General features: G+C 56.4%; 1 protein-coding gene across 2 annotated transcripts; it reads right to left on the bottom strand.

Annotated features, from left to right (window-relative positions):
- Positions 1-1,311: 1,311 nt before the first annotated feature.
- Positions 1,312-12,905, bottom strand: NCAPH (non-SMC condensin I complex subunit H). 2 transcript variants are annotated; one of them, XM_085080533.1, is made up of 17 exons: positions 12,668-12,905; positions 12,511-12,601; positions 11,537-11,629; positions 10,571-10,709; positions 9,208-9,323; positions 7,983-8,172; positions 7,556-7,647; positions 6,786-7,003; positions 6,449-6,591; positions 5,435-5,541; positions 5,200-5,322; positions 4,612-4,719; positions 3,653-3,838; positions 3,122-3,241; positions 2,798-2,880; positions 2,574-2,649; positions 1,312-1,944 (listed from the first exon to the last, which is right to left on the bottom strand). In XM_085080533.1, the coding sequence occupies exons 1-17, from the start codon at positions 12,865-12,867 to the stop codon at positions 1,885-1,887; spliced, it is 2,145 nt and encodes a 714-aa protein (XP_084936659.1). In that variant the 5' UTR covers positions 12,868-12,905; the 3' UTR covers positions 1,312-1,884. The 2 variants fall into 2 exon arrangements, with proteins under 2 accessions (XP_084936659.1, XP_084936658.1); XM_085080532.1 differs by lacking the exons at positions 12,511-12,601; positions 12,668-12,905 and having other exon boundaries at positions 11,537-12,360.
- Between the last annotated feature and the right edge of the window lie 477 nt (positions 12,906-13,382).

The following is a 13,382-nucleotide window of genomic DNA, read 5'->3' as shown; positions in this document are numbered from 1 at the left end:
ACTCCAGGAATGTCGAGTCCTGGGAATGCTGAGCCCCGGGAATCACAGCCCTGGGAATGCTGAGCCTCTGGAATTCTGAACTTCGGAAATCACAGCCCCGGGAACGCCGACTCCCGGGCATTCCGAGCCCCCCGGCCGGGCAGGACCCCCATCAGATCCCGAGGGGCTCCGGGGTCGCTCCCAGCCCCCCGCCCCGCAGGAGGGGTTGGGATCCCGGAGCTGTCGCAGCCCCAGATCCCCCAAACCCCTCCGGGGTGTTTCCCGCAGGGATCTCGAGGCTGTGGATCCTGCGATTGGTTCTTCCCGCCTGGATCAGCTGAACTCAGCGAATGAGGCCTTTCAGGACATCACCGTTTGTGATTGATTTAAAACTCCCTAAAAATCCCCATCCCGAGCCCAGTCCCGCCCAGCGCAGCCCCCGGCCCGGAGCTGCTCCCCCCTCCCCCTCCCGGCTCTCAGGGCACTAACTAGCCTCGTCAGCGCTAATTGGCCTCATTAGCGCTAATTGCCCTGCCCAGCCTCGCCAGAGGCTCTGACCCCAACCACGGAAACTCCGCTGCAGGGCTCCAGTCCGGCCTGAGCTGTACTGGGAGCACTGGTGTGCCTGTGCCGGCCCCGATCCTGCCCCAATCCCACCCTGCAGCTCTGGATCCAATCCTGCCCCAGTCTCAAACCTATCCTGCCCCAATCCCCCCCTGCAGCTCCGGCTCCAACCCTGCCCCAATCCCAAACCTATCCTGCCCCAATCCCCCCCTGCAGCTCCGGCTCCAACCCTGCCCCAATCCCAAACCTATCCTGCCCCAATCCCCCCCTGCAGCTCCGGCTCCAACCCTGCCCCAATCCCAAACCTATCCTGGCCAAATTCCACCCTGCAGCTCCGGATCCAATCCTGCCCTAATTCCAACCTGCACACCTGCACCCAAACCTGCCCCAATCCCATCCCAATTCTGACCTGCAGCTCCGGATCCAATCCTGTCCTAATCCCAAACCTATCCTACCCCAATCTAATCCTGCCCCAATCCCATACCTATCCTGATCTGGAGACCTGGATCCAATCCTGCCCCAATCCCACCCTGCAGCCCCAGATCCAACCCTGCCCTAATCCCATCCCAATCCCACCCTGCAGCCCCAGATCCGATCCCAGCTCTGCCCCAGCCCCAGAATTCCCGGCTGTTCCTGCAGGGTCATTCCCCCCTGGTGCTCCAGCCCTGCCCTCCCTCATTCCCAGGGTTTTTCGGGAGCTGCCCCAACCCCTCCCTCAAGGGTTATTTGCACCTCTCCTGTTTCCAGAACTCCTTCCAAGGCCCAAAGGCTACCAAGGCCGAAGCCATTTATTATCTAAACAGTAGAAAAAGGGAGAGAATTCCAGGGAATTCCACGAGTAACAGGCAGTCCAAGAACTGGGAATTGCAGACAGGGAAGGACATGTGGAGGAGCCTTTTGGGACACAGACAGAGAGAATTTTGGGACACAGAGGAACCTTTTAGGACATAACGAGAAGAAATTTCGAGATACAAAGAGAGGAACCTTTTAGGACACAGAGGAAGTTTTAGGACACACAGGAGCCTTTCAGGACACAGAGAAAGGAAACTTTGGGATCCAGAGGAGCCTTTTGCTGCAGGCAGGGGTGATTCACAGTGGGATGCAGAACTCCAGAGCTCAATCCTTGGGAAGAGCCGCTGGATCCCGGATGGAAGTGCCAGGAGGGCTGAGCCAATCCCTCTGAGCAGGTCTGGGGTCAGGCAGGACATCCCTGAGTTCCAGGTGTTCCTGAGCTGTGGAGAGCAGTGGGAATTCCCAGCCCCATCCAGGAAATGTCCGGAGTGAGTGCTGCCCGGCTGGAATGCCAGGCTGGGTGATTCCAGGCTGGAATGCAGCTCTGGATCAATCTCCTTGCTTCACCAGGATATCCGACAGGTCCTCCGTGCTCTCCAGCTTCAGGTTCTGGGAATGCAGAGGGAAAGCTGAGCTTGGCACAGCCAGGCTGCTCCCCTTGGAGTTTGTGGGAATAAAACCCCCAGGATGAGGGTTTGGAACAACCCAGCCCCTCCTGTGGGAGTGGAGCTCCTTTCTCAGGGAATTCAGACAGGAGCAGGAATTTCCCCACGGAAAAGGGGTCAGGCCTTGGGAAGGGCTGCCCAGGGAGGTTTGGAGTTCCCATCCCTGGAATGTCCCAGGAATTCCTGGACTGGGGACGAGGTGGGGATCAGGCACAGCTTGGACTCAGTGACCTTGGAGAGCTTTTCCAGCCTCAGGAATTTGGGATTCTGCTCTGTTATCCAGTCTGGAATGCCCACAGTGCTCAGACAGCTCTGAGGGACAAAGCACTGCCAGCCTGAGGACAGGGCAACCCAGACTGGGAATGCTCAGGGTGCTGCTGTTCCCATGCCCACGGCTGGAGCTGAGCCCATTCCGGGGCTGGAATTCCCAGGATTTCAGTGGGAATATCTCCCTGCTCAGGCAGGAGCTGAGCCCATTGGGGATTTCAGTGGGAATTCCCATCTTGGGCAGGAGCTGAGCCCATCCCAAGCCCAGAACTCCCAGGATTTCAGGGAATGTCTCTCTGCTCTCACCTTCTCGTTGGCCAGATGCAGGAGGCACACAAAGGCCAGTGGCACTGACAGGTTGGTGGCCATGACAGGAGGGAGCCTGTGGAAAAGCAGGATCAGGATGGGGATGGGCACAGCCGAGGGAATTCCCAGGGATTTCTGAAGGATTGCTGAGCTGGATGTGGCTGCAGCTTTCCCAGGAACACCTGGAGCAGGGAGGGGTTTTCCTGTCCCATCCTGATCCCAACCTGTGGAGCAGATCTTTGGTGATGTCACTCAGGATCTTCTCTCCCTGCACTGCTGATGTTTCCTCTTCCTGGGCTGCTTCTGCCTGTTGGGGAAAATGCAGGAATTCTGAGCTGAGATTTGCTCTCCAGGATTTGGGAAAATGCAGGCATTCTGAGCCGAGATTTGCTCCCCAGGATTTGGGAAAATGCAGGCATTCTGAGCTGAGATTTGCTCCCCAGGACTCCAAGGAAAACCCCACAAGCCTCAGCCTGTCCTTGCCTACAGAAGGAATTCCTGCTGGCCAAGCTGAGCAGAATTCCCTCTTCCCAAGGTTTCCCACTCACCTCTCCTGCTGTTTCCTTTTCCTGCTGGGAATCTGTCAGCAGCTCCCACATGCTCCTCTTCAGCCTCCTCATGTCCATTTTCTTGGCAGTCTTGGCATACTGGATGGCGATTTTATTGATCTGGGGAGAGAATTGGGATCACTGGAACAATCAGTCATTGTCATTCCCAATTTTCCTCGGGAAAAACTGCGAGTGCTGCCTGGCTGCTAAATTCCCGTTTTTTCCATCAGGGCTTATCTGGGAATGGCACATCCATCCCCAGTCCCAACAGATCCTGCACCAGGGAGTTCATCCTGGGATTTTTAACCCCGGAGGTGCTGAGAGGTTTTTGCTCCAGCCGTGCCCAGGGAGGAGCTCCCAGTGCCAGTGGGGAATTCCCAGTGCCAGCACTCCCAGTCCTGGTGAGGAATTCCCAGTCCCAGCATTCCCAGTCCCAGTGAGCAATTCCCAGTCCCGGTGAGGAAATCCCAGTCTCAGCATTCCCAGTCCCAGTGAGCAATTCCCAGTCCCAGCATTCCCAGTCCTGCTCACCCTCTGGGGCTCAGCAATGAGGTTCAGCTCTCCATAGGTTGTGATGTCTCCACCATTCCCAATCCCATTCCCAATGCCCTTGACGATCCCAGTGCCCTCTGGAGCCTCAGGATGAGCTGTGAGGTTGAACTCCCCAGCCTGGCCCATGAATTCCACAGGATCAGGATCATCATCGCTGTCAGCGACCTGCGCAGGAGGAGAGAGGGAATTCATTCCCCATGGAATGGGGGCTTTTCCAGAGGGAGGGAGCAGAATATCCCAAAGCTGTTCCAGCCCTGGGAGTGTCCAAGGCCAGGATGGAGGGAGGTGTCCCTGGAAAGGCTGGGATGGCATGGGATGGGATAATGGGATGGGATGTCCCTCCCAACCCAAGGCATTCCAAGATTCCATGGTCTGGTTTGGACTGGAGATTGGGAAGAAATTCTTCCCTCCCTGCCCATGGAAAGGGTGGGATAGGATGGCATGGGATTGAAGGTTCCTCCCAACCCAAAGCAGCCTGGCATGCTGGGATCCAGGGAAAAACAGGGACACGAGGGCTCTGCTGCCACAGTGGAGCTCCAGGATTTGTCCCAAGCCCAATGCCCTGGCAGGGAGGGAAGCTCCAGAAGGAATCAGCTCCAGCAGGAACTGGGAAGAGAATTCCCAGTGCAGAGGGATGGATGGATGGATGGATGGATGGATGGATGGATGGATGGATGGATAGAGGGATGGAGGGATGGACTGATTGCTCCTTTGGGCATGGAAAAGGCTGGGATGGAGCTCCTGCAGCTCCTCCCTGGCAATTCCATCCTGGAGTGTCCCAGGCCAGGCTGGGCTTGGAGCAACCTCCATGTCAGCCCTGCAGCTCCCAGTCCTTTTCCCAGGAATTCACTCCAGACAGGGATTTTCCCCCCATTATTCCCAGCTCGTCTCCAACCCAGGGAAGAGGATAAAGAGGATAAAACACTCCCAGTTTTTACCTGCAGGGCAGGGCAGAAGTTGGAGGTGTCGTTGGGGTTGTTGTAGTCGTAATCCTCAATGCCAGCCTCGTTTTCCAAGGATCCCACAGGCTCCGAGCTCTGGCTGAGCTGCAGGCACAGGGCAGGGAAAATCCTCCATTTTCCAAAGGCTCAGCCTTGTTCCTCATCCCCTTTTCCCCTTTGGGATGTGCTCTGCGACATCCCCAGCCCTGAGGGATATCCCAGAACACTCCCAGAGCTGGGAGAGGAGGAGGTTTTGTGCCTGGAATGATTCCCTGGGATTATTCCCAGCAGGTTTTCGGGGAGAGGATAATTGCTCCCTATAAGGGAGGAATTCCCAGCCCAAGGGAGGAATTCCCAGCCCCAGCTCAGCTGGCTCTGAGCTCTGGCTCAGCTGCAGGCACAGGACACAAAAAATCCTCAATTTTCCAAAGGCTCAGCCTTGTTCCTCATCCCCTTTCCCCCTCCAGAATGCTCTGTGACATCCCTGAGGGACATCCCAGAACACTTAGAGAGGAGGAATTTCGTGCCTGGATTGATTCTCTGGGACTATTCCCAGCAGGATTTCGGGCAGAGATGATTGCTGACCTTGACCAGGGGTTTGAGAAACAGCTGCAGGATGTTCTGGGGCTCGTAGTGGAAGTCTGCAGGCAGTGTGGTGCTCCGGACGTTCTGGCTCTCCAGGATGGATTTGGCCAGAGTTATGGATGCCTGGGAAGGGAATGGACAGCTCCAGCCAGCTGCTTTCCATGGAAAAATGACCCTGGAGCTGAGGAGATCCCAGGAATTACAGGGAAAAGGGAGCAGGAGGAGCTGACAGCACCTTGGTCTTACGGAAATGCGGCTCGAAGTCAACCTCCTCCTCAAAGTCCAGCTGGAAAACCTTCCGGGGATTCTTCTTGCGGGATTCCTGATCTGAGACAGGGTTGGCTGGGGGAGAGGGAAAGGAGAAAGAGGAAAAAGGAAAGGGAAGAAGGAGAAAGGAAATGGAGAGGAGAGGAGAGGAGAGGAGAGGAGAGGAGAGGAGAGGAGAGGAGAGGGAAAGGAAAAAGGAAAAAAGAAAAAAAAAAAGGATAAAAAAAGAAAAAAAGAAGAAGGAAAAAAGAAAAAAAGGAAAAAGGGAAGGAGAAAAAAAGAAAAAAAGGGAAAAGGGAAGGAAGAAGGAAAAAGGAAAAGAAAATGGGAGGGAGAAAGGAAAAAGAAAATGAAAGGAGAAAGGAAAAATGAAAGGAAAAAGGAAAAGGAAAAGGAAAAAGGAAAAGGAAAAAGGAGCTGTCAGTGCCTAGGTACAGGGCAAGGACAATCAGCTCATTCCCAAGGGAACATCTGCTCCAGGCACAGGGCACTCACATGGATTTTCCCCCTTTTTTATAGGAAAGCAGCAGGTGCTGGTCTCAGCTCCATGGGTTAAAGAAATCCATGGTTTTTTGTGGGAGCAGAAAGTCTGACTGAGCCTTAGATGGGATTTGGGGAGGAATTCCTCCCTGGGGGGGCGGCGAGGGGCTGGGATGGAATTCCCAGAGAAGCTGTGGCTGCCCCTGGATCCCTGGAAGTGTCCAAGGCCAGGCTGGAGCAGCCTGGGATGGTGGGAGATGTCCCTGGACCCTCTGAGGCCCTTCCCAAGGCAGCAATTCCAGGATTCCCCCCAGCAATTCCAGGTTTCATCCTCCCAGCAATCCCAGGATTCTCTCTCTCTCAGCAATTCCAGGATTGATTCCCACATTTCCTCCAAATGATTCCATCATTGCCTCCCAGCCATTCCCACATTCCCTCTCAGCCATTCCTGGATCAATCCTCCCAGCCATTCCCGGATGAATTCCCACATTCCCTCACTCACAGTGCTGCTGGCGAGGCCGGAATCGCCAGTGCTCAGGCCCTGCCCACATGGAGAGTATCCGGGGGCTGAAGTAGGAATATTCCCCAGGATTCATGGACAGGTGGAGGCTCATGGTCCCGATGTCTCCCTCTCCCAAAGGAGCCCTGGGAAAGGAGAGGGAGCTGCTCAGGGAGAGCATTCCCTTGGGATTCCTGAGGCTGCCAGGAACAGCTGGACTGGCCAGAGTTGAGACATGCCAGGAATACATTCCTGGATGAGCCCAGGAGTGGAGCAGGAAGCAGGGAAAGGCATCACAGATCCATGAAACCCCAGCTGAGGATTCCCAGCAGATTCCCACCTCTTGCTCTGGCCGAGTGTCCCAAAGGAGCCAACGTGATCTGTGAACTCCCCAGTCCTCTCTCCCGCGGCGCTCCGGGGGGAGCCAGGCTGGGACTCGCATTCCGGGATGAACTGCGGCGGGAACTCGGCGCATTCCTCATCGTCGCTGTCGGGCTCGGCGTTGGGATCGAACACCTGCTCGCTCCTGCGGAACTTCTCCAGCAGCGCCGACACCGACTGAGCACAGGGGAGCCATGGGCAGTGGCACTGGGGCTTAAACAATCCCTGCCTGGAATTCCCTAGGAGCTGTGGCTGCCCCTGGATCCCTGGAGTTGGGCCAGGTTGGGTTACCCTGGTCCAAGGAGCATTCCCTGCCCGTGCCAGGTGGGAATTCAATCATCCTTAGGGTCCTTCCCGACCTAAACCAGCCTGGGATTCCATGGGAAAATGCAGGATCCCAGCATTCCTGAGGCACAACATCCCAGCGCCCTGGGTGAGCTCAGAGCATGGCTCAGGAATTCCCATCTGGATCAGGAATCCCTATCTGACTCAGGAATTCTCACCTGGCTCAGGAATTCCTACTCTGGCTCAGGAATTCCCAATGTGGATCAGAAATTCCTAATCTGACTCATGAATTCCCACCTGGCTTGGGAATTCTCTCACTTAACCTTGCTCAGGAATTCCAAATCTGGATCAGAAATTCCTAATCTGACTCAGGAATTCCCAGTCTGGCTCAGGAATCCCAGTCTGGCTCCAGAATTCCCACCAGGATCAGGAATTCCCACTCACCTCATCGTATGACTCCTCATCCCACTTGGAGAACTGGAATCCAGCCAGGGAGGAGCAGATCCGGCGTTTTTCCAGGCATGGGGCCAGCAGGGCTGGGAAAAGGGGAGAGCTTAGATATGGGGTGAATTCCTTGGATAAAGCAGGGATCCCATGGTTCTGGAATCCATGCAGGCAGGGCTCAGTTATCCAGGGAAAAGAATTCCCATGTGGCTCAGGAATTCCCAACCTGGCTCAGGAATCCCTTAATCTGGCTCAGGAATCTCTAACCTGGCTCAGGAATTGCCAACTGGCTCAGGAATTCCCAAACTGGCTCAAGAATTCCCACCTAACCCGGCTCAGGAATTCCCAGCCTCTGAAAAGAGCTGGTTTAGAACAGGAAAAGCAAGGAAAGACCTGGATAAACAGAACAGAAAAGCCTGGAATTCACCTTTTAAATCTGTTACTTGGACAGGATCCGAGCTGGGAAGCGTCAGGGTCTCTGAGGAAGGGAGAGGGATAATCCTGGAATGGAAGAGGAGTTGGCTCTGGAAGCTCTGGGAATGCAGTCCTGTCAGGAAAATCCCAGCTGTGCTGCACTCGTCAAAGGAGGCAGCTGTCCTCTGGAACATGGGATCCACCTGTGGGAATCAGGGAATGGGGAGGGAATCAGGGAATGGGGCGGGAATCAGGGAATGGGGCATGGAGAGGGGCAGGGAGGGCTCTGGCAGAGCCTTGGGAGTGCAGATCCCAAGGGAAAAGGAGCCACAAGTGTCCTTCCCAGCCCTGGGAATGTCTGAGGCCAGGATGGAGAGATCTCGGATAGAGGGAGGTGGGATGGGGTGGGATTTCCCATGGAAAGGGTAGAATGGGATGGGATTTAAGGTCCCTCCCAACCCAAGGCATTCCAGGATTCCATGGGCTGGTGTGGACTGGAAAATAGGGAGGAATTCTTCCCTCCCTGCCATGGAAAATTAGGATGAGATGGGATTTAAGCTCCCTCCCAACCCAAGGCATTCCAGGATTCCATGGGCTGGTGTGGACTGGAAAATAGGGAGGAATTCTTCCCTCCCTGCCATGGAAAATTAGGATGAGATGGGATTTAAGGTCCCTCCCAACCCAAGGCATTCCAGGATTCTGGGATCCAGGGAAAAACAGGGACATAAGGGCTCTGCTGCCACAGTGGAGCACCAGGATTTGTCCCAGTCCCAATGTCCTGGTAGCAAGAGAAGCTCCAGGAGGAATCAGCTCCAGCAGGAGCTGGGAGGGAAATTCCCAGTGCAGAGGGGAGGGATTGATAGAAGCATGGATGGATGGATGGATGGATGGATGGATGAATTCCTCCTTTGGGCATGCAAAAGGCTGAGATGGAGCTCCTGCAGCTCCTCCCTGGCAATTCCACCCTGGAGTGTCCCAGGAGCTGTCCCTGGATGGCCTTTGGGGTCACTTCCAACCCAACCCATCCCAGGATCCTTTTCCAGGCTACTCCCAGCTCAGGAACAGCCAGAATTCCCAGGTGTGGGGCTGTCTGAGCCCAGGGGAATGGAGAAGCAGGAAAACTGGGGATGAGGAAGGATGAGGAAGGATGAGGAGGATGATGAGGAGGATGATGAGGAGGAGGATGATGAGGAGGATGAGGAGGAGGATGAGGAGGATGAGGATAAATCCAGCCCCACCTCACACCTGCGGCTGCCCTCGGCCGCGTTGATGTTCCCGAGGTTCCTCTCGATGCTCTGGAATGTTGGTTTCTTCCTGGGCTGTGCCTTCCTGGCCTCGGCGGCTGGGCTGGCCTCTGCCAGGGAAAAGGACAATTTACACCCCAAAAGTGGCTAAAATCCCCTAAAGGAGGGATGGATGGGATGAGTGTAACCCGGATTTGGACAACAAACTGGCAGTGGGCATGGAATTGCTGGAATGGCCAAGATTCCATGGGTTGGAGCTGCTTGGCTTTTCATAGACTCCAGTTGGCCACAAATTGACTGTTTAGGCAGAAATTGACCCTATTGGGCCCCAAATTGACCCTATCTGGCCACCAACTGACCCCACATGGTCCCAAACTGCCCCTATTTAGCCCCAAACTGCTGCTATTCGTTCACAAACCTATCTGGTTCTAAACTGTCCCCATTTGGCCACAAACTGCCCCTCTTTAGCCCCAAATTGATCCTCCTTGGCCACAAACTGTCCCTATCTGGCCAGAACTTTACCCCATTTGGCTTCAACCTGACCCTATTTAATGCCAAACTGATCCTATCTGCTCCCAACTTCACTCCATTTGGCCCCAAACTGACCCTACTTGGTCCCAAACTGCCCTTATCTGGTCCCAAACTGACCCTCTCTGGCCACAAATTGACCCTATTTCATCCCAAACTGCCCCTACCCATTCACAAACTGACCCCATTTGTCCCAAATTGTCCCTAATTAGCCCCAACTTGACCTTATTTGGCCCCAAACTGCCTCTACTTGGTCCCAAACTGACTCTCTTTGGCCCCAGTCTGATCCTGTTTGGCCCCTTTTGGCTCCAAATGGAAATCTGAAATCCCTGAGCAACTCATCCAGGTTCTCCTCTCATCCTTCCCTGCTCCAGCGTTCCAGCAGAACCAATCTGGGATCTCCCAGCCCTTGGAAAATCCCATTAATCCCAAACTGCTTTGAAACTCCTGACTTTGAAAGAACACTGAGGCTTCTCCTGTTCCTGGGTGGAAAATGAGGGAATTCCCAACCTTCTTTGGGATAAAAAGAGGGAATTCCCACCTTCCCAGGATAAAAAGAGGGAATTCCCCACTTTCCTTAGGAGAAAAAGAGGGAATTTCCCTCCTTCCTCGGGATAAAAAGAGGGAATTGGTCACTTTCTTTGGGATAAAAAGAGGGAATTGCTCATCTTCTATGGGACAAAACCAGGGAATTTCCCCACTTTCCTTGGGATAAAAAGAGGGAATTCCCAACCTTCCTTGGGATAAAAAGAGGGAATTTACCCACTTTCCTGGGGATAAAAAAAGGGGATTGCTCACCTTCCCGGGATAAAAAGAGGGGATTGCTCACCTTCCTGGGTGCTCTCTGGGTCCCTGGGAGGAGCAGAGTCCTTGCCCAGCCCCCCCAGCACCCTGTAGGTGTCAGCGTGCACAGAATCCACCCGGACAGCGTAGATCTTGGCGCTGGCATCCAGAGTCCCGGCAGCCATCTGGGCAGGAACAGCGAATTCCCAGCTGGAGAGGGAAAAGCCTCACCTGGGAGGTGCCAGGTCTGACTCCCCGAGGGCTCTGCATCCCCAGGAAAATCGTGGATGGCAGGGAAAGGGGTTGTTGTGGAAGCTGTGGGACCCCCTGCGGGTGTTTTCCCCACGGTTTGGTTTGGGGTTTTGGGATCACACCCAAAAATCCTTTGGGAATTGCTGAGTAGAGCCATGGGGAGAGGCAGGAAGCTGCAGGGTTGATCTGCCCAGAGCCACCTCTCCTTCCTTAGGGTCACCCCCACCGTGTCACTCCTTTTTCCCAGATTATGAAGAGGTGAAGGATGGGAAATTCCAAGAATTCCAAGTGCCTTTTCCAACCCCAGGCCCACCCCCAGTGAAATCCCCTTTTCCATCCTTCCCTCAGCTCCATCCACCAGGATCTCAAGCTCAGCAGTTCCTGGAGGCCACATCCCAAAATCCTCTGTTCATCCATATGGGAATCTGCTTCTCCCCCTCTGCAGTTCCAGGGAATCTTTTCCCTGACTAGTCCTTGATCCATCCTGGATCCAAACCAGCACCAACTCCCTTCCTCTCCCAGCCTTGCTTTGTCACTGCTTTTCCCTCAGAGGCCTCCCAAGCCCCAAAATTCCCTTTTGAAAGAGCACAACTGAAAGAATTCAGCCTTTAAAAGGATCCAGCACCTCCAGCTGTGGAGGTGTGCAGCTGTGCAGCCTCTCCTAGGGAGTTTGGGTGCCAGAGCATTGCAGGTTTCCCATTAATTAAGCCCGGGGTTAATTGCCAGGTGGAAATCAAGCAGCAGCAGGGATTCCTCTCACCTTGAAGTTGGTGAGCTCTGAGTTCTTCTGCTTCAGCATCTCAGTCATGTAATCGATGAGGTGCAGCCCGAAGGCGTTCTTGGTGGTGATTTTCTGCAACAGAGCACAGCTGGGGACCTTTCCCCTGGCAAGGGACACCCTGAGCCACCCAGGACACCCCGGGGGGGCCAGCAGGACTGAGGGGACACAGGACACGTGGGACAGATGTGGCACTAGGGGAGGACAGCCCGGAGATGGCCACAGATCCTCTTGGAAGAGGAACAGAAAAAGGTTGGGGAGATGGGCACAGAACTGCCTGGAATTCAACAGGGAATTGAATTTCAGGGCTTGCACTGGGTGGGGACAGCCCTGGGCACTGGGACAGGCTGGGGCTGACCTCTGTGCAGGACATGGGGGACAGCAAAGTGTCCCTGCCCAGCAGAGTGTCCTGGAGGCCAGTGGGATCCCGGGATGCAGCAGGAGGAGCATTTCCATCAGGGAATGGTCAGGGAACGACCCAGCCCCTCTGCCCAGCCCTGCGAGGCACCTCTGGGTGCTGTGCCCAGCTCTGGGATCGCTGGGACAGGAGGGACAGGGAGCTCCTGCAGCGGGGCCACACAGGGTGACAAGGGTGAGGAAGGGCCTGGAGCATCTCCCTGCCCAGGAACGGCTGAGGGAGATGGAGCTGGTCAGCCTCGGGAACAGACAGCTGAGAGGGGATCGCAGTGTCTAAATATCATGGGGGAATGGCCGAGGCTGATCCAGGCTCTGCCCCGCCGTGCCCAGCCATGGGACGACAGGAACGGGCAGGAACTGGTGCCCAGGAGGTTCCACAGGAACACGAAATACTTGAGCCGTGCGGACACAGCCCATGGCTGCAGGATGGCCCTGCAGCTGTCCCTTCACGGTTCCTCACCCTGTCCCATGCCGTGATTCCTGCAATAACCCCACTGCCAAGGCCCCAAGTGTTAAAGCCCCGAGAGCCCCCGACTCACGTTCTCGGTGGAGAGCTTGATGCAGGTGCTGTAGTGCTCCGAGATCTGCGCGTTGCTCCACTGGGGCAGCGCGGGCTGCCATCCCTCGGGCCTGCGGGACACACTGCTGTCGGTGACGGCGCTCGCCCCTCAGCCCGGCCCCGCGCACCGGCCCTACCTGGCCGCGGGCGAGCCCAGGCCCTGCAGCGACGAGTCCACGGCCCGGGAGCGGCGGCGCTGGCGCCTCTCGCGCTCATCGTCGTTGCCGGGGCACTCTGCGAGCACGGGGGTGCCGGTGCTGCCGAGGAGCCGCGGCGCCGGGGAGGAAGCGGCGGCAACAGCGGCGGCGACAGCGCCGCGGGGAGTGCGGGCGGCCATGGCCGCGGGAGACGTGGGGTGGTGGGGCGCGCTGAGGGAAACCCGCCCTCGCCGCGGCCACGCCCACATCGCGCATTCTGACCAATCAGCGCGCGGTGCTCTCGTCAGACAGCCAATCAGAGCGCGGCACCCCCGTCAGCCAGCCAATCAACGCGCGGCGTGCCCGCCCCCAGAGGCGGGTTTGAATGGCGGAGTGCGCGCGGAGTAACGGTCGTGGGGGGGCAGCGCTGTGAGGGAGAGCGGGGTGAGGGACAGCGGGGTGAGGGACAGAGGGGTGAGGGACAGAGGGGTGAGGGACAGCGGGGTGAGGGACAGAGGGGTGAGGGACAGCCGGGTGAGGGACAGCGGGGTGAGGGACAGAGGGGTGAGGGACAGCCGGGTGAGGGACAGCGGGGTGAGGGACAGCGGGGTGAGGGACAGCCGGGTGAGGGACAGCGCGGTGAGGGACAGAGGGGTGAGGGAGAGCGGGGTGAGGGACAGCGGGGTGAGGGACAGAGGGGTGAGGGACAGCCGAG

The sequence above is a fragment of the Lichenostomus cassidix genome, chromosome 22, assembly GCF_008360975.1.
Source record: "Lichenostomus cassidix isolate B80296 chromosome 22, HeHo_3.0, whole genome shotgun sequence".
In the NCBI taxonomy this organism is placed as follows: Eukaryota; Metazoa; Chordata; class Aves; order Passeriformes; family Meliphagidae; genus Lichenostomus; species Lichenostomus cassidix.
This window is presented reverse-complemented; position numbering and strand designations above follow the sequence as displayed.